Source organism: Vipera berus (assembly GCF_964194415.1).
Source record: "Vipera berus genome assembly, chromosome: 1".
Lineage (NCBI taxonomy): Eukaryota > Metazoa > Chordata > Lepidosauria > Squamata > Viperidae > Vipera > Vipera berus.
The window spans coordinates 34,517,554-34,538,453 of record NC_138202.1 but is presented as its reverse complement, the minus strand read 5'-3'; the positions used below and the strand labels follow the sequence as shown (position 1 = coordinate 34,538,453).

General features: G+C 41.3%; 1 protein-coding gene across 8 annotated transcripts in view; it reads left to right on the top strand.

The window, feature by feature from the left end:
• MARK3 (microtubule affinity regulating kinase 3) overlaps nucleotides 1-20,900 on the top strand; it is an 83,433-nt gene that overhangs the window by 10,339 nt on the left and 52,194 nt on the right. For 4 of the 8 annotated variants that reach the window (XM_081319683.1, XM_081319679.1, XM_081319681.1 and 1 more), the window contains exons 2-3: nucleotides 4,705-4,743; nucleotides 12,244-12,435. In XM_081319683.1, the coding sequence (XP_081175809.1) occupies nucleotides 4,705-4,743; nucleotides 12,244-12,435 (231 nt within the window). The remainder of the gene's footprint in view (nucleotides 1-4,704; nucleotides 4,744-12,243; nucleotides 12,436-20,900) is intronic. The other 4 variants (XM_081319685.1, XM_081319682.1, XM_081319684.1 and 1 more) reach the window with 1 other exon arrangement.

Here is a 20,900-nt window from a genome sequence, read left to right as displayed (position 1 = left end):
GTCCTTTTAGACCTCTCAGCGGCTTTTGATACCATCGACCATGGTATCCTGCTGCGACGTCTCAGGGGGTTAGGAGTGGGAGGCACAGTTCTCCAGTGGTTCTCTTACCTTCTGGGACGTTCGCAGTCGGTGTTGGCAGGGGGGCAGAGATCGACCTTGAGACCTCTCATTTGTGGAGTTCCTCAGGGATCAGTTCTCTCGCCTCTCCTGTTCAACATCTATATGAAGCCGCTGGGTGAGATCATTCGTGGTTTCGGAGTTGGGTATCATCAATATGCTGATGATACCCAGCTTTTTATTTCGACCCCAAACCACCCCAGTGATGCCCTCAACGTGATGTCCCGCTGCCTGGAGGTGGTCCGGGTCTGGATGGGGAGGAACAGGCTTCGACTCAACCCTAACAAGACTGAGTGGCTGTTCGTGCTGGCATCCCGGGAAATTCCGATTATTCCATCTTTGGCCATGGGGGGTGAGCTATTACCCCCCGTAGATAGGGCTCGCAACTTGGGGGTCCTTCTAGATTCACAGCTCTATTTGGAAGAGCATATTGGAGCTGTGACTAGGGGGGCCTTTGCCAGGTTCGCCTGGTGCGCCAGTTGCGGCCCTATCTAGACCGGGATGCCTTGCGTACAGTCACTCATGCGCTCGTGACTTCTCGTCTAGACTACTGTAATGCTCTCTACATGGGGCTGCCCTTGAGGTCCACCCGGAGACTTCAACTGGTGCAGAATGCAGCCGCGCGAGTTGTCTTGATGGTTTCCCGATACTCCCATATTACACCTTTGCTCCGCGAGCTGCACTGGCTACCGGTTGCTCTCCGGGTGAGGTTCAAGGTGTTAGTGATGACTTACAAAGCCCTTCATGGCATGGGTCCGGATTACCTACGGCAACACCTGCGGCCGGCGTCAACTTCCCTCCGTCCAGTGCGCTCCCACAGAGAGGGCCTCCTCAGGGTGCCGCCGATCAAAGAATGCCGATTGGTGGCCCCCAGGGGGAGAGCGTTCTCTGTGGGTGCGCCAGACCTTTGGAACCGCTTACCGGTTGAGCCCCCGACCTTCGCTCCTTCCGGCGCGATCTCAAAACCTTCTTTTTCGAACAAGCTGGCCTGGTCTGATGGGATGGGGTTGGGTTTTTATAAATAGTTTTAATTTTAATATGTATTAATTATTACGGGCATAATGGTTTAATCACTTTTTAATTTTTGTATTCTGTTTTTTATTATGTATTGCCCTGTTCACCGCCCTGAGTCCTTCGGGAGAAGGGCGGTATACAAATTAAATTATTAAATTATTATTAAATTATTATTATCTTGGTATAAAAAGAACCTGTCATCAAAGAAAATTGACTCCTCACATATTACTTAAAGATAGTGTTGTATGTTTTCAGAAAAAAGTAGATAAAATGTCTTCTGACATTTAATTATATTTTTCAGCAGAAAAATAGTTTAGAAATTGCTGCATATTCAGATATATTCATTTTATTTTAAAACATCTATAGAATAAAATCAGTAATTATCCATTTTTTTAAAAAAAGTCTTTGATATCAAAAGGTCAGAATAGGAGAAAGTAGATAAAGTCATATGCAGCTAACAAGACCAGATCCTCCTTTGTATTCGAACTTATTTGCTGTAAGTAACAGACATCACTTAGTGATTATTGTTTTATTGATATAATAACTTTTCTTTATCTATAGTATAATTAAGAAAAAAGTCTAAATCAGTTTTGGTTACCTTTTCAATATGCTGAGCTTTTGTCAACTAGCTGTTGACATCAGAGCAAGGGCTGAATGATAAGGGAGCCAATACATACACTTATATTGTAGTTATGATGGTCAAGTTGCTCTGATGATGTCAACAGCTAGTTGACGCAAGCTCAGCAATAAAGAAGGCTTTTTTCTTATATCTCGGAGTTCATCGTTTTTATTTTTACTGATTTCAAATGTCTACACCTGGAATTCCAGTTTTTAAATTTATGAAACACATACACACACACTCCTTAATCAAACTAAAAATACGAATCCCGGGCATATTTAATGGGGCTCTGGCCTTTCTAGACGTGCTGGTCAACTGCCAATCTGACGGCTCCCTCCACACATCTGTTTACCGTAAATCCACTCATACGGACAGGATACTCCATTACAAGAGCAGTCACCCCACGACTCACAAGGTCAGCTGTATTAGAACGCTTTTTAAGCGTGTGGACGTGCACTGCAGCACGAGCAAGGCAAAAAAGGAAGAAAGGCGCTGCCTCTATTGTGTCTGCAGGAGCAATGGATATTCACCAAATTTTATCAGGCAATACAGTAGACCAGGTGAACCTGCCCATCACCAGCATGAAAACACCTCGATGGCACGGATAACACTGCCTTACATTCATGGTGTATCCGAGGCCACGACGCGCATATTGGTCCCCTACAAGGTTGGTGTTGCCCACAGATCTGATCAGACCTTGCGGGCTGGTATCATGCGCCCTAAAGATCCACTCCCCAGTGAAGACAAGTCCTCAGTCATATACAGGATGGCATGTGAAAACTGCATTGTAATTATATTGGGGAGACTGCAAAACGACTGAGGACCAGGGTACACGAACACGAGCTCGCCATTAAAAGACAAAAACAACACTCACACGTGTGGGCACACATGGCCACACACAATCACACCTTCAATCTGGCGGGGGCTGAGGCGATCGCCTGTGATAACACCAAGGGCGGATGATTATTCAAGGAAGCTTGGTTCTCTGACCACTCCTCGATCAATCGGCATATTGATCTCCCCCCTGTGTATCAAGTCCTCAGGGGTTGGGAAGAGAAGCGGCGTGCACGACGAGAATGCAGACAACGCGAGCGCTCTCAGAGCGCTCCGTCAAACCAAGACCAGAATTGCATAATTACACAATCACCCCCCACCGCGGAATGTAAAAAAGAGGAAGAACAACTATTTAGAGCCTCCGACATGAAAACATGGGCAATGACAAGAGCAATGACTATAGCTAATAGGACTGATAGTAATCCCCTTCTGACAGCAGACACTCAGAGAAAATCACACTCCATAGGAATGAATGCGAGGTGACTTGAAAGAATATGGCCGGTTGAAACAGAGCGGTGACGCTGTATGAGTGGAGCACAGAAACACTGATGATATAAATGCAGTCTCCCTACTCCGATGATTTCATCCTGATGACGTTGGTAATTAGCCAACGAGAGGTTGATTTTTAATAAAACTGTTTTAGTTTTCTACCTTATCCCAGTGTTTTGATTTCTTGTTCTGATATATATATGTTGAACTTTAGAGTCCTTGGTGTTCTCTGAACTTACAGATGATGTTTCATTCAGTGCTATTGAATGTGGGGTTTGCTCCCTGTTTATATAAAGTAGCTTGCTCTGCCAGTGTTGATAGGGGAGTGGTTTGCACTAGCGATAAAGTGCAATGTCTCATGATTGCATTTCTTAGAGATGGCAATTCTGGCAGTCCCTGTTGCCATCATTAACTAAATGGCATGACTAGCAGCTGCTCACATAAGGTTAGCCCAAGGAAGAGATGGTGGGATGGAAGAGAGATGTGTTGGGGAAGTTAAAGCATCATAAGTGCAGGGAAGCTGCCAAGCATTCATATGAATTTTGATCATATGAATGCTGCAGTGGCAGAAATTTCAAGGACCAAATCTTCATTCAGCAATTTCATATGATCGATGAATGAATACTTGTTACGTGAGGACTATCTGTACTTGCTAAGGAGTTACAGTGCAAAAGAAAGGAATATCTAGTTGAATATTTTGAGGACAACAGATTTTTCCCAGAAATGTCATTTTCCACTCTTTCATGTTAGTAAACCTGTCTGCAGGAAAGACTGAGTATACAGTTAAGTAAGCAGAATATTTGGAGGGCAAATATGGTTTCCAAATATTCTGCTTACTTAACTGTATACTCAGTCTTTCCTGCAGACAGGTTTACTAACATGAAAGAGTGGAAAATGACATTTCTGGGAAAAATCTGTTGTCTTCAAAATATTCAACTAGATATTCCTTTCTTTTGCATTGTAACTCCTTAGCAAGTACAGATAGTCCTCACGTAACAAGTATTCATTCATCGATCATATGAAATTGCTGAATGAAGATTTGGTCCTTGAAATTTCTGCCCAGGCAGAGTATGGAGGCACGTAAGAACAATCCATTCTCAGTATAGGTATATTAATTCATAATGTAATAATTATTACCGTATTTTGAAGTAATAATGAACTTGACCTCTGGAGATTGATCATATATTCAAATTGATTATTGTTATACCTGTATGATTAGAATAATACTTCATAGTCTGAATATATGGATTTTTTCTGTCCAGCAATTTATGATAGGTAAGTGCCTTTTATAAATATGAGTAAATTTTTAAAGCTGGACAATAAATAAACATTCCTATAAAAATACAATACAGTTACATTTCCTAAACATTCTATGATAAAATATTTTTTTCTTCTAGCAAATGGATAACCAAACATGTTTTAACTGTTGATCTCTTAATATTTCCGTAGAATAGCCAGGAGTTTATCATGCATGTTAATGTCCTCTTTTAATCGTTACTTCTTGAAATATGTTTAAATAAAAAGAATATATAACTATCCCTCTAATAAAATTTAAATGCCCCTTTTGACAAGTTTATTTATATTTATTTTTCTCTTCTTGCTTTCGCTATGCCTATTTCTTAATGAAAAAGGATGCTGGGACATCTGTAGGGGAAAGCTTTTGTGAAAAGGTGGGTTATATTTTTTGTCCAAAAAAAGGCTTATTTCTGTCTGTCTTCTGAATATATTAGCTATCAAACTTATTTCTCTGTTCTTAGTTTGCTGATTTTATTCTAGATCACCAGAAAATAAAATTGTATCATAGTTTCTAAGAAGGGAGTATTTAGTAAAATCACCAGTTCTTTCCATGAATACTTTGTAGGCTTGGATGTTTTGAAATAGAATAGTGAAATAATTATAAAATTTACAAATCTTATTTACCTAGGATTATGTAATTTATCTAGAATTCTTTACTTTGGATTCTTACTAAGGGAGTGTCACTTTTTATCTCTGCTACTTATTCTTCTCTATACATTGCTGATTTCTCAATGTATGTTTAAGTCATACTCTACATATATTTTTTCTTTAAAAAAAATGATTGTTAGAATATTACTTTTAATGTCAGTTTTCTATCCTGCATCTTGCTTGCTTTGCATTTTATTTATTTTATTTATTTATTTTATTTATTTAGATTTATATACCGCCCTTTCCCGAAGGACTCAGGGCGGTTTACAGGATATTGAAAAGAAAATCAATACAAAAGTTAAAACAAATTTAAAAAGATTAAATGAAACCCTGAGAAAAAATGAAAACCCAGTTAAAATTAAAAATTAAAAAATTCTCAGCCTGGGCCAGAGAAATCGAAGAGCCAGGTCTTCAGTTCCCGGCGGAATGAACGGAGGTCGGGGGCAGTCCTAAGCTCCACTGGCAGCTGGTTCCAAAGGGCAGGCGCAACCACTGAGAAGGCCCTACCCCTGGGTGTTACCCGCTGGCAATCTTTAACCGGCGGCACCCTGAGAAGACCCTCCCTGTGGGAGCGCACTGGACGAAGTGAGCTTGATGCTGGCAGCAGGTGTTCCCTCAAATATCCCAGACCCTCGCCATTTAGGGCTTTATAGGTCATCACCAGCACCTTGAATCTCACCCGAAGGGCAACCGGAAGCCAATGCAGCTCGCGGAGTAGAGGTGTTACATGGGAGTATCGGGAGACCCCCATCACGACTCGCGCGGTCGCATTCTGCACCAGCTGAAGCCTCCGGGTGGTCCTCAAGGGCAGCCCCATGTAGAGAGCATTGCAGTAGTCTAAACGAGAGGTCATGAGCGCATGAGTGACTGTGCGTAGGGCATCTCGGTCCAAGTAGGGTCGCAATTGGCGCACCAGGCGAACCTGGGCAAAAGCCCCCCTGGTCACGGCTCCTATATGATCTTCAAAATTGAGCCGCGAATCCAGGAGGACTTAGAAGTGCTCAAAATATTTTGTTACCCGCGGAAAAATGTTGAATAATGTTTACTTATTTGAAAGTTAATAAGACCCCTTTAAGGTGATGAAGATGTGTCTGAATCTTGTTATCTGGGAGAAATTTAAGCCAGTTGTTCTTAGGTTTCCCTGCTTGAGCAGGGGGCTGGACTAGAAGACCTCCACGGTCCCTTCCAGCTCTATTCTATCCTAAAGGGTCCTTGGAACTATTAGTTCTGCTACCTATATTCTGAATCCATGCCCCTCCTAGTTTATTAAGGCCTTACAGCTGTCCTGAAGGACGTGGTGGTGCACCCCCTTCTCAAAAAGCCATCTTTGCAGCCCATAACGTTTGTCCAGTCTCCTATCTTCCTTTTTTTAGGGAAGGTTGTTGGTGCACAACTATAAAGAGCCCTTAACGAAGTGAATTATTTGGACCTTTTCAGTCTGGGTTCAGGCCGGAGCACAGCACTGAAATGTATAAGTCATTTGTTGATGACCTTTGGAGGGTTTGGGATGGAGTTGGTATGACCCTTCTGGCCCTCCTGGACCTTGTAGCGACTTTCAGTATCATCAGTCTTGGTATCTTTCTGGATTGGCTTTGGGCATTGGGAATATGAGACACTGTGTTGTGGTGGTTCTCTTCTTCCTTCATGGCTGGCCTCAGTTGGTGTTGCTATGGAAGGAATGGTTGAGTCCTAAGTCCCTTGAATGTGAATTGCCCCAGGGCTACAGCCTTTCATAGCTCCTTTTTAAGAAACCACTAAGGGAGGTCATCCATTGGTACAGGATTCAGTATCATCAGTATACCACTGATATCCAATTAGAGATACACATCTCCACCCCTAGCCAGACTAGTGATGTTGGGGCCTTTTTTGTGGCAGCCTCTACCTTATGGAACACTGTGCCCTGGCTTTTGGCAAGTTTTTATCCTCCTAGCTTTCCATAAAGCTTTAGAAGACCTGGCTTTTCCCCCAAATACTGGGATAGGATTAAATGATTGCACATTAGAAGTTTGACTTGAGACCAGGGTTTTGTTCTTTTTAATGTTTTAATGTATTTGGTTTTATCATTTTAATATTTTTGTACAGTGGTAACTTGGTACTCATTGTTAATTGGTTCCGGGAGGTGGGACAAGTATAAAAACAAGTGCCAAACAGACCACATGACTTACACATAATCCTTTGTTTTGTCTGGGAAGGACTTCCTGTCTGTCCTTTTTCTTATGCCAGCAACCTTCCCAGCATGGCCGACTTCCTGTCCATTCTCCACGACCATCCCCCTTTTCCTATTACAACACGTCAACTACCCAAAAAAAGATAAGTACCGGGACAAAGTTTTCACATCAAAATGCATCGAGTACCAAATTCTATGAGTTTTGAAGCAGTTGAGTATCAAGGTACCACTGTATGTTGTTTTAATTTTTGATTGAGAGCTGCCCAGAGTTGGTTATAAGATGGGCAGCTGTATAAATTTTATAAGTAAGTAAGTAATATAGCATAAAGTGTTAAAGGATAAATCCTGGGCTATTTACCGTATATACTTGAGTATAAGCCGACTCGAGTATAAGCCGAGACCCCCAATTTCACCCCCAAAAACTGGAAAAAGTTGGTGACTTGAGTATAAGCCGATCCGCCGTTCTGCAAGCCTCCGCCGCCGGCTGCTTCGTTCCGCAGCGGAAAGAAGCAGGCAGGCAGGGGGCGGAGGAACGGAGACCCGGCGACGTTTGGGGAGGTTTGGGCGCCTCTCCAAATATCCCCAAACGTCGCCGGGTCTCCGTTCCTCTGTGCCCTGCCTGCCTGCTTCTTTCCACAGCAGAAAGAAGCAGGGAGGCAGGGGGCGGAGGAACGGAGACCCGGCGACGTTTGGGGAGGTTTGGGCGCCTCTCCAAATATCCCCAAACGTCGCCGGGTCTCCGTTCCTCTGTGCCCTGCCTGCCTGCTTCTTTCCACAGCAGAAAGAAGCAGGGAGGCAGGGGGCGGAGGAACGGAGACCCGGCGACGTTTGGGGAGGTTTGGGCGCCTCTCCAAATATCCCCAAACGTCGCCGGGTCTCCGTTCCTCTGTGCCCTGCCTGCCTGCTTCTTTCCACAGCAGAAAGAAGCAGGGAGGCAGGGGGCGGAGGAACGGAGACCCGGCGACGTTTGGGGAGGTTTGGGCGCCTCTCCAAATATCCCCAAACGTCGCCGGGTCTCCGTTCCTCCGCCCCCTGCCTCCCTGCTTCTTTCTGCTGTGGAAAGAAGCAGGCAGGCAGGGCACAGAGGAACGGAGACCCGGCGACGTTTGGGGATATTTGGAGAGGCGCCCAAACCTCCCCAAACGTCGCCGGGTCTCCGTTCCTCCGCCCCCTGCCTCCCTGCTTCTTTCTGCTGTGGAAAGAAGCAGGCAGGCAGGGCACAGAGGAACGGAGACCCGGCGACGTTTGGGGATATTTGGAGAGGCGCCCAAACCTCCCCAAACGTCGCCGGGTCTCCGTTCCTCCGCCCCCTGCCTCCCTGCTTCTTTCTGCTGTGGAAAGAAGCAGGCAGGCAGGGCACAGAGGAACGGAGACCCGGCGACGTTTGGGGATATTTGGAGAGGCGCCCAAACCTCCCCAAACGTCGCCGGGTCTCCGTTCCTCCGCCCCCTGCCTGCCTGCTTCTTTCCGCTGTGGAAAGAAGCAGGCAGGCAGGGCACAGAGGAACGGAGACCCGGCGACGTTTGGGGATATTTGGAGAGGCGCCCAAACCTCCCCAAACGTCGCCGGGTCTCCGTTCCTCCGCCCCCTGCCTGCATGCTTCTTTCCGCTGTGGAAAGAAGCAGGCAGGCAGGGCACAGAGGAACGGAGACCCGGCGACGTTTGGGGATATTTGGAGAGGCGCCCAAACCTCCCCAAACGTCGCCGGGTCTCCGTTCCTCCGCCCCCTGCCTCCCTGCTTCTTTCCGCTGTGGAAAGAAGCAGGCAGGCAGGGCACAGAGGAACGGAGACCCGGCGACGTTTGGGGATATTTGGAGAGGCGCCCAAACCTCCCCAAACGTCGCCGGGTCTCCGTTCCTCCGCCCCCTGCCTGCCTGCTTCTTTCCGCTGTGGAAAGAAGCAGGCAGGCAGGGCGCAGAGGAACGGAGACCCGGCTTCGTTTGGGGACTTTTGGGGAGGTGCGCGCGCACCTCCCCAAACCTCCCCAAACTTCGGCAGGTCTCCGGACGGCGGTGGCTTGGGAGAGGTGAGCGCGATCCCGGAAGCTCCAAAGCCTCGGCCGCGCACAAGTCCTCAGTAAGTTTTTTTGTTGACTGGAGTATAAGCCGAAGTGGAATTTTTCAGCCCAAAAAGTGGGCTGAAAAATTCGGCTTATAATCAAGTATATACGGTAATTACGTCTAATAGAGCACTTCAAGGAAAGGAACACTATGCAAGAAGTGTTCAAGGATAGCTTCTTCAGTAGTTTGTGATATGTTGGCATTTGTAAATGCATTCAAAAAACAAGAGACTTAAGCTTCAATCACTGAATGAAGGTTGATGATTTTGTAGCAGTCATTATATTGGGATGAACTAATTTGAAACTTGCAGGATCTTGTTTTTTAATATAGCCCCAAAGGCTGCTTTCTGAAGCCAGTTGCAGAATACTTACTCGGGCATGCAACAATATATATTAATATTTCTAAACACACATTCCAATAGAGAAATCAGATTTTTATCAGTACTAAGGCTAAAATGATATTCATGAAAAATTTACTCTTTGTCTACCCATCGCCAGTATTTCTCTGATCTAAAGTACCGTATTTTTTGGACCATAAGACGCACTTTTCCCCTCCCAAAAGTGGGTGGAAAAACGAGGTGCGTCTTATGGTCCGAAGGTAAGCGAAAACACTTGTCTCCCGTTCAGTCAACGCAGTCCATCAGCTCCATTGGAGAGACGTGATTGAATGAAGACGTTGACTTCTCCGCCCCGCCCCTGTGATTGGTCGGCAGGGGAGGAAATACGGACGTGCCTGCCATGCCTTCTGACTGCCTCCCCCTCCCTGCGCGCGCACATTTTCTTTCTTTTACCTCGCTGCTAAAGAAATAGTTTTTGCTAAACTAAACCTCATAGGCAAAGCCGTGAGGAGTTGTCCCTGCAGGTTTCTCTGCGAAGTTTATTGGAAGTGATTTCCCATTTGCAAGATAATACTGCTAATTGTTTGAAATTGCTTCGGCATCTTAGAAAACCTATTCAGGGAAAAGAAACTACTGGTACCTTTCTTTCTTTCTTTCTTTCTTTCTTTCTTTCTTTCTTTCTCTCTTTCTTCCTCCCTCCCTCCCTCCTTTCTTTCTTCCTTCCTTCTCTCTTTCTTCCTTCCTTCCTTCTTTCTCTCTCTCTCTCTTCCTTGCTCCCTCCATCCTCCCTCCTTTCTTCCTTCCTTCCTTCCTTCCTTCCTTCTCTCTCTCCTTTCTTTTTCTTTTTCTTTCTTTCTTTCTTTCTTTCTTTCTTTCTTTCTTTCTTTCTTTCTCTCTCTCTCTCTCTCTCTCTCTCTCTCTCTCTCTCTCTCTCTCTCTCTCTCTTTCTTCCTTCCTCCCTCCCTCCCTCCTTCCTTCCTTCCTTCTCTCTCTCTCTCCCCTCCTTCCTTCCTAGTATACCGGTACTATTTGGTTCAGAATATTTTTTTTCTTGTTTTCCTGCTCTAAAAACTGGGTGCGTCTTACGGTCAGGTGCGTTTTATGGTCCGAAAAATACGGTAATTAAATTTGGGAAGAGTGAATTCATTTAAGTATTGCAGTTATTAAACAACAAAAAGTACAAAACCTGATCAAACTGTTGCAGAACATTTAGAGACGTCAATAGATTTAAATCTATTATCTTGCTTTTAGACTTACATTACAGTATTGTTCATTATTTTGTAGAAAGAACAATAGTGAAATTAATGTATAGGTGAATTACTGCATCAGTTTAAAAAATGATGGCTAAAAAAGAATTGGAAAGATATAATAAATATTTTCCCCAAGTGCTGGGATAAGATTATGACTGCACATATAGAAGTTTGACTTGTTACCAGGTTTTTGTTGTTAATGTTTTAATGTGTTTAGTTTTATAGTTTTGCTATGATTTTATATGTTGTTTTAACTTTTGATTGGGAGCCACCCAGAATTGGTTAGAAGATGGGCAGCTCTACAAATGTTTTAAATAAATAAAAATACAAAGGCAACACTAAATGTAAACATAAGGAAGTATATATAAAGAAACAATGAAGCTAAAATATTATTGTAAAACTAATATAGGATATATGGCAGTGTTACTTTATTATAATTCCAATAACAATCAAAATTGTAAAGTCCAAAAACTTGTTTTGTGTATGATATTGCAATGGCCAGTTTATGCATACAATAAATAAATGATAAGTTATTAAAATAAATAAATATTTTATTAAGCTGGAAAAAATATTTATATCTAAAGTGAATATATTCCAAAATCCAGGGTCATACAGGAGATATATTGGGACCAAAAATGTTTCAGGATTTCTAAATTTCTTCATTAAGCAAAGTTTTATTTAAAAATGGTTATGGGAAAGAAGGGAGGAGTTGGCTTTTTTTTGGAAATCATGAAGTTTGCATACCCAATCCTTAAAAAAAAGTAGAAAATGATTCATAAATATAATTACTTAATACTGTCTCCAAGTTTAATTTAAAAAGAGGTTGGCCACATGATTGTCTTTTTTTTCTTTTTGTGCTATAGATTTTAAATAATTATGCAGAATATTGACATTACATCATACTAAAATGTGAAATATGGTAGAAACTGAATCTCCAGAGCATTGCAAGAAATGTCTTATATTTGCATTAATGATTTAAATTATTCAACAAGAGTGTCTGTTCAGTAAAAATACCATACTTTATACTGCATTTAAACGAAATTTTTAGAAATCAAAATATGAGATCCATGTAATCCATTTTGTTCCAAATAGTTACTGAGATTCTTCAATAGACAGACTGCAGAAGTTATTAAAAAATCAGCTGTTTGCTTGATGGCTTTTCCAAAAACTATTAGCAGAAATAGTTTTTTTAAATATCAAAGTTTTAATTTGATTATCACAACTTATATACATGAACTGTTTTAAAGTTACCTGAATTGGTGGCTATCACCAGCTGTTAACAAAAGCTGTAATGGTTGAACTTACTACAAAACAATATTTTTTTCTGTTTCTCCTAATCTGATATCAACTTATTTATGTGTTCTAGTCTATTGTGTTACAGTGTATCCTAATTTTTTCTATTTTTATTATAGCATACCTCTCATGGTGAAGGACGACAGGAAATTTCCTCCCGAACTAGTCGGTCTGGGGCTCGCTGTAGGAATTCCATAGCTTCCTGTGCAGATGAGCAGCCACATATTGGGAATTACAGACTCCTTAAGACAATTGGAAAGGGAAATTTTGCAAAAGTGAAACTGGCCAGACACATCCTTACTGGCAGAGAGGTAAAGTGTTGTACTAGCATTTTTTTTAGATTTTGCAGAATAAATTTCCTAATATAATAATTTTTAATAATGTGATCTTTACATAGAATCGTGTAAAGTTAACAGGATGTTTTTTTTCTCTACAATGAATACTAACAAAATGTTTTGGCCTAAAAAGTACAACTAAAAGGTTGATTAAACGTTGCCAAATTAAACTGTGGTTGTTTTCAGTTGCTAAGTCATGTCTCACTCTTTATGACCCCATAGACATCCTTCACTATCTCCTGGAGTTTGTCCAAATTCATGTTCATTGCATCAGTGACACTATCTGACCACCTTCTCCTCTGCCATCCCCTTCCCTCTTTGCCTTCAGTCTTTCCCAACATGAGGGTCTTTTCCAGTGAATCCTCTCTTCTCATTAGATGGCCAAAGTGTTTGAGCTTCAGCTTCATTATCTGTCTTCCCAAAGGACAGTAAGGGTTGATTTTCTTTAGGATTGACTGATTTGATCTCCTGGCAGTCCAAGGGACTCTCAAGAGTCTTCTCCAACACCACAGTTCAAAAGTATCAATTGTTCAGCACTCAGCATTATAGTCCAACTGTCTCAGCTATACATTACTACTGGGAAAACAATAGCTTTGACTGTACAGACCTTTATTGGCAAGGTGATGTCTCTGCTTTTTAATAAGCTGTTTAGGTTTGCCATAGCTTTCCTCCCAAGGAGCAAGTGTCTTAATTTCATGGCTGTGGTTGCCATCTGCAGTGATCTTGGAGCCCAAGAAAATAAAATTTGTCATTGATTTCATTCCTTCACCTTCTATTTGCCAGGAAGTGATAGGACCGGATGCCATGATCTTCATTTTTTTAATGTTGAGTTTCAAGCCAACTTTTGCACTCTTCTCTTTCACCCTCATCAAGAGGCTCTTTGGTTCCTCTTCACTGTCTGCTATTAGAGTGATATCGTCTGCATATCTGAGGTTATTGATATTTCTCCTGGCAATCTTAATTCCAGCTTGTGATTCATCTAGTCCTGCATTTCACAAGGTGTACTCTGCATATAAGTTATATAAGCAGGGTAACAATATATAGTTCTTGACCCGCATACAGGTTTCTCAGGAGACAGGTAAGGTGATCTGGAATTCCCATCGCTTTAAGAACTTAATACAATTTGTTGTTATCCACACAATCAAAAGTTTTATCATAGTCAATAAAACAGAAGTAGATGTGTTTCTGGATTTCCCTTGCTTTTTCCATAATCCAGCAAATGTTGGCAGTTTTATCTCTAGTTTCACTGCCTCTTCGAAACCCAGCTTGTATTTCTGGTAGTTCTAGGTTCACATATTGCTGAAGCCTAGCTTGTAGGAGTATGAAATGAGCCCAATTGTATGGTAGTTTGAGCATTTTTTGGCATTGCTCTTTTTTGGGATTGGAAAGTAAATTGACCTTTTCTAATTCTATACCTTTTCTAATTCTATAGCTACTGTTGAGTTTTCCAAATTTGCTGGCATATTGAGTGCTGCACTTTAACAGCATCATCTTTTAGGTTTTTAAATACCTCAGTTGAAATACCATCAACTCCAGTATTCATTGTTGGTAATGCTTCCTAAGGCCCATTTAACTTCATACTCCAGGATGTCTGATTTGAGGTGAGATGATGATGATGATGATGATGATGATGATGATTATTTGGAAGGGACCTTGGAGGTCATCTAGTCCAACCCCTGCTAAGGCAGGAAACCCTATACCATTTCAGACAAATGGCTGTCCAGTCTCTTCTTAAAAACTTCCAGTGTTGGAGCATTCACCACTTCTGGAGGCAGGTTGTTCCACTGGTTAATTGTTCTAACTGTCAGGAAGTTTCTCCTTAGTTCTAGGTTGCTTCTCTCCTTGATTAGTTTCCATCCGTTGCTTCTTGTCCTGCTTTCAGGTGCTTTGGAGAATAGCTTGGCTCCCTCTTCTTTGTGGCGGCCCCTGAGATATTGGAACACTGCTATCATGCCACCCCTCACCCTTCTCTTCATTAAACTACACATACCCAATTCCAGCAACCGTTCCCTATATGTTTTAGCCTCCAGTCCCCCAATCATCTTTGTTGCTCTTCTCTGTACTCTTTCTAGAGTCTCGACATCTTTTTTACATCGTGGTGACCAAAACTGGATGCAGTATTCCAGGTGTGGCCTTACCAAGGCATTGTAAAATATTAGTACTTCACGTGATCTTGATTCTATTCCTCTGTTAATGCAGCCTAGCACTGTGTTGGCTTTTTTGGCAGCTGCAGCACACTGCTGGCTCATATTGAAGTGATTGTCCACTAGGACTCCGAGATCCCTCTCACAGTTACTACTATCGAGCAAGGTACCACCTATACTATACCTGTGCATTTGATTTTTCCTGCCTAAATGCAGAACCTTACTTTTTTCACCATTGAATTTCATTTTCTTAGATAGTGCCCAGTGTTCGAGTCTGTCCAGATCCTCCTGTATCTTAAGCCTATCTTCTGGAGTATTGGCTATTCCTGCCAGCTTGGTGTCATCTGCAAATTTGATGAGTTCCCCATCTATCCCCTCATCCAAATCGTTGATGAAGATGTTGAAGAGCACTGGGCCCAGAACAGATCCCTGGGGCACCCCACTACACACTTCCTTCCATGTAGATGCGGTTCCATTGAGGACCACATGCTGAGTATGGCCTGTCAGCCAGCTATGAATCCATCTGGTGGTGATGCTATCTAACCCACATTTTTCTATCTTATCAAGTAGTAGGTTGTGATCTACTTTATCAAATGCCTTACTGAAATCCAAGTAAATTAAATCTACAGCATTCCTCTGGTCCACTAGTTTTGTCACTTGGTCAAAGAATGCAATAACGTTTGTCTGGCACGATCTGTTTTTGACAAACCCATGTTGGCTTTTAGTGATAACTTTGTTCGCATCAAGGTGTTCGCTGATTTGTTGTTTGATTATCTTTTCCAGAATCTTCCCAGGTATTGAGGTCAGGCTGATAGGTCTGTAATTTCCTGGATCTGTTTTTTTCCCTTTTTTGAAGATGGGAACTACATCAGCTCTCTTCCAGTCCTCTGGTAGTTCACCAATGCTCCAGGACCTTTGAAAAATATAGTTCAGTGGTTCTGAGATCACGTCTGCCAGTTCCTTGAGAACCTTGGGGTGTAATCCATCTGGTCCTGGTGATTTGAACTCGTCTAGGCTGGACAGGTGCTCACTTAACATTTTTTTGCCTATCTTAACTTGCGTTTCTATTCTGTTTTTTATGGCACTGGTTTTGGTAGGTTGGACTGGTATCACACACCATCGTGGGTATCGGGCATTAAGATCTTTCTTATATAATTATTCTGTCTATTCTGGACACCTCCTCTTCATCTCTCTGCTTCTCTACTCATCTTTGCACAAAATGTTCCTTTGATATCTCCAATTTTCTTGAAGGGATCCCTTGTCTTTCCCTTTCTATTTTTTTCCTCCATTTCTTTGCATTGTTCATGAGAAGGCTTTCTTATTTCTCCTTGCTATTCTCTGGAAATCTGTATTCAGTTGGGTATATCTTTCCCTTTCTCCCTTGCCTTTTGCTTTCCTTCTTTTGTCAGCTATTTGTAAAGCCTCATCAGACAGCCACTTCACTGTCTTGCATTTCTTTTTCTTTGTGATGGTTTTAGTTGCTGCATCTTATACAGTGTTACAAACCTCTGTTTCTAGTTCTTCAGACACTCTTTCTACCAGATCTAGTCCCTTAAATCTATTCATCACTTCCACTGTATATTCATAAGGGATATGATTTATGTCATATCTGAATGGCGTAATGATTTTCCCTACTTTCTTCAATTTAAGCCTAAATTTTGCAATAAACTCATGATGTGAGCCACAGTCAGCTCCAGGTCTTGTTTTTACTGATTGTATAGACCTTCACCATCTTTGGCTGCAAAGTACATAATCAATCTGATTTCTGGCAATGTCCACGTGCAGAATCAGCTCTTGGTTTGTTGGAAAAGAGTGTTTGCTATGACCAGCATGTTCTCTTGACAAAACTCACAAACCTTTGCTAGCCTTTGCCTTGTTTCACTTTGTACTCCAAGACCAAACTTGCCTGTTATTCCAGTTACCTTTGAAAATGTACCTCCTACTTTAGCATTCCAATATCCCATTATGAAAAGGACATCTTTTTGTGGTGTTAGTTCTAGACAGTGTGGTAGGTCTTCATAGAGCCAGTCAACCTCAGCCTCTTCAGCATCATTGGTCAGGGATAGACTTGGATTACTGTGATGTTGAATGGTTTGCCTTGGATTCAAACCAAGATCATTCTGTCATTTTTGAGCTTGTACTCCAGTACTACTTTTTCCACTCTTTTCCAATGGGCTACTCCATTTCTTCTAAGAGATTGTTTCCTACAATAGTAGATAATGGTCATCTGAATTAAATTTGTGCATTCCCATCCATCCTTAGTTCACTGATTCCCAAGTTGTCGATCAATCTTGCCATTGCTTGTTTGATCCCATTCAGTTTATCTTGATTCATAGATCTTACATTCAAGGTTCCTATGCAATATTGTTCTTTATAGTGTCGGGCTTTCCGTTCACCATCAGATACATCCACAGTGAGCATCTTTTTGGCTTTGGTCCAGCTGCTTCACTCTTTCTGGAGCGACTTGTAATTAGCGTCCACTCTTCCCCAGTAGCATATTGGACAACTTCCAACCTGAAGGACTCATCTTCTGGCATCATATCTTTTAACCTTTTGATACACTCCTTGGGTTTTTCTGGCAAGGATATTGGAGTGGGTTGCCATTTCCTTCTCTAGTGGACCATATTTTGTCAGAAATCTCCACTATGACCTATCCATCTTGGGTGGCCCTTCACAATATAGCTCATAGCTTCACTGAGCTGCACAAACTCCTTCGCCATAACAAGGCAGTGAACCATGAAGGGGAATGGTTAATTAAATTAAAATTTAACTAAAGTAAATTAAAGTAAAATTAAATTATTAAGAATTAATGTTCTTGGAAATCCCAGTAAATTGTATTCATTACAAGAAGCTAAATATATATATTTATAGAAATATTGGCCTGACACATAGAATTCTTTATTTCATATATATTCTTGACAGTATTTATGTATAGCATCTTTATTTATGCTTTAAAAATCTGCCATTAAAATAAATTTGGATTCTGTTGCTCAGTTAAGAATGCAAGAGTATTTCTGCATTAGGACATGATCATTTATTCAAATATTCTCTTTTTTATTTTGGCCAACTAGATACCAAAGGATCAAAAGAATGAGCCCCCTCTGCAACTGTTTCCCAGCAATTGTAGAATACTAGTGGTGCATATGTAGTGGACAATGTGATAGTAGCTGCTATCCATTAATGACCAGATTCCCTATGCACTGGTACAATCTTTTTCTAAAATCATCTGTCAGTGGTTGTAATCATTTTTCATAAACAGATGACTCCAATTCATCATGTTGGTTGCCTTTTTCAGCTTCTTTCTGCAGCTGTAGAATATCTTGGTGCTGCAACCAGTTAGATACAGATGTGTTATACATATGCAAAGATTGATGCTTTAGGTTCATTTGTCTTCTCTCTTATCTCAACAAACAACAAGAGTAGAATGTTTTCCTGAATAGCCAATCTTATCTGTTCAGACTGGTGAGATACTTGAACCATATTATAGTATCTAAGCTGAGAAGGGTCTTTACCGGCTCAATTTAATGCTCTTCCGTTAGTCATTTTGGAAGGCAGATACAAAAAAATTCCGTATGCTGCTTGACTATGTCCATGTGATACAGATACTGTAGAATAGAATTCTCCAACCTTTCCGGCTTTGTGTACTGGTGGGGGGGGCGGGAGAGGGGATGGTTCTGCCCAAGCGGTGGGCAAGTGCGCATGCGCACAGCTCCTTTTGTGGGAGCAGCGGGCTGCTGGCACAAGTGAAAATGCACAAGTGCATGCACTAGCCTGCTACTTCTGTGGCCTCATTCTGAATGGTTCAAGGTCCAGTAATGGGTTGCAGCCTCAGGGGTTTGGGACCCCGGCTGTAGAATCTATTGCCCACATTGTATTGTACTGCTGTTTTTATAGTGATACTAGATTCTGTATTTATTTCTCCTCGTATAATAAAATACCAAGTCATTTTGATACTTTTTCGTACAAATTCTGCTTGGCTGCTGTGTAAGACTAGGAAAAGCATAGGGTTTTTTTCCCCAAGAGCCAGTGGTACATAGTATAGCACAGGTATGCCAATGCTGAACCTGAAGAATTTTTCCTACGTCAGACCCAAATCCAACACATATCTACTACATTTTATTGGCTAATTAAGTATTGAGCCTTTTCAGCCTGAATTTAAAATGATTTAATAGTACTAATAAAGGAGAATATTTGTAGTTCAGGGTTGACATGAGGGGTCCTTGGTTGTCTCTGAGCTAGCTTGTTTTCTTGCAGATGTTTCATTACCCAAACTAGGTAACATCATAAATGCTAGTGATGATGTTACCTAGTTTGGGTAATGAAAAGTCTGCAAGAAAAGCAAACTCAGAGACCCCCAAGGACCCCTCATGATTTAATAGTCTTTTATTAGTCACCAGTTATGAAGCAATTTATCTTGAGTTTCATGAGAATATGTACATTTTAAAAACACCTTGAACATAATTATAAGAAAAACACTAGAAACAGACAGATATGCACCCTTCAAAATTTCTTTCTGCTCTTTCATTTGTAGGTTTAGAGTCGCCCACCTTTAATGGCTGACTTTTGATAACATTTACTATTTTTCTGATACCATTTGGAAGGACAGTTTCCCTTAAACATGTTTTTAGAGGCAGTCTCCTTACTCACCGTATCTTATGTCTTCAAGTAGAACATAATGTTGAGGTAATAGATTTAGTACACCTAGCTGATCTATTTGCGTTTTATTAATTAAAGGATTAAACTTTTGAGATTTTTGGCAGAAAAGTACAATGGAAGGAGATTAAGTAGAAGGGAATTATAGAAAACAGGAAAGATAATACAAATCATATGACAAATCAGGTAAACTTTAAATCAAAATAAATATCACCTTTTTGCTGCTAATTACTGTAGAAATATAGTAACACTGCTTTCAAGAAGAAAACAGTATTTGCAAACAAACAGCTGTCTATTATATCAGCTGATATTTCCAAGCAGTTCTGTTACACCCCCCCCAGTGAATTATTTTAGAGTGAATTAAGTCTGAAGACAATAAAGCTGTATTCAATAGGGATATTATAAACACCTAGTTCAAACTAGTAATGTATTATCCACATATATTTTATTTTTATTTCATTATTAAACTTATATGCTGCCCAATTTCCAACAGTTCTGGATACCTGTGTTGGATATAAAGTTGAATCGGGAATGAGGCTTATATGAAGAGGAGTTTGAACTATGTTTTGTGTTAAAGCTGGTTGATTGACTCTTAACAGCAACCTAAACAGACAAGAAAAACATGGAATTCATAAATTTGAGGTCCACTGTTATTTAATTTGACCATTTAAAACGTTTCTGTTTGGCACAATGAAAGTCATGATTGCAGAGTATTCATAATGTTGAAGAAGTACTTATCAGAATTCTAGATTCAGTAAATTGTAGACACCCACACACGTGTGTGTGTGTATGTATGTGTGTATATGTAGAGAGAGAGAGATTCAGGAGACCACTTTCTATGTTCTAGGTAACAACTTAACTGTCAGAACCCATAGCAATAGGTTGCCCTTTCTGTCCTGCTGCCTCTCTTCCTTCTCTTTCCCTTTTTCCTCCTCTTTCATCCTGACCCAAATATCACTCTCTTCTCACTCTGGGTTCTGCCATAATCCTATAGGGGAGGGGGGGAGCGCTGGAGGGTTATTGCTTCGGTTTCCTCTATCACTACAAAGTAACACTTTGCTTTCCTGCATTGTTTCTATGTGAACTTTCCCATCCCTTAATGTCAGCTAGCAGAGGGAGGGAAAGAAAGGAATGTAACCTGCAGCAATTGGTTTATCTCTGCCTAAACATTGCAGCTACAACCGGAGACGGCCTGATGTTATCTCCCTGTTCCCATGAGGATCCTAACACCTGGGAATTGGGCCATTTGAACTGACCAGATGAACTATGGGTGGGGTTTTGCTTGGGACACTTTTTACCTATCAATTTGAGCGGGAAACCCTTAGATCTTGTCTAGTATGCCTGCTATCAGCTTCTCCTAATAAAAGTTCCTTTTGGAAGAATCCGTTTCCATGAGTTCTGCTTTCTTGGGATGAAGTACTGAAGTGGGCCCTGACATTAACTGTCCATTATTAGTAACAAACACCTGTCTTCACTGCAGAAGAAATAATGTAAATATTGATTGTGGACTGTATTTAGAAATGGGATTTGAAGAAAGATTCTGTTATAACTTCCTTTAGATTCTATGGGCTGTTTTCCTTTTTTCCAACCCAGTTTTGTCATCCTTGTCATCTTTATTCTTCATTTTTGTCTCCCGTTATTTGT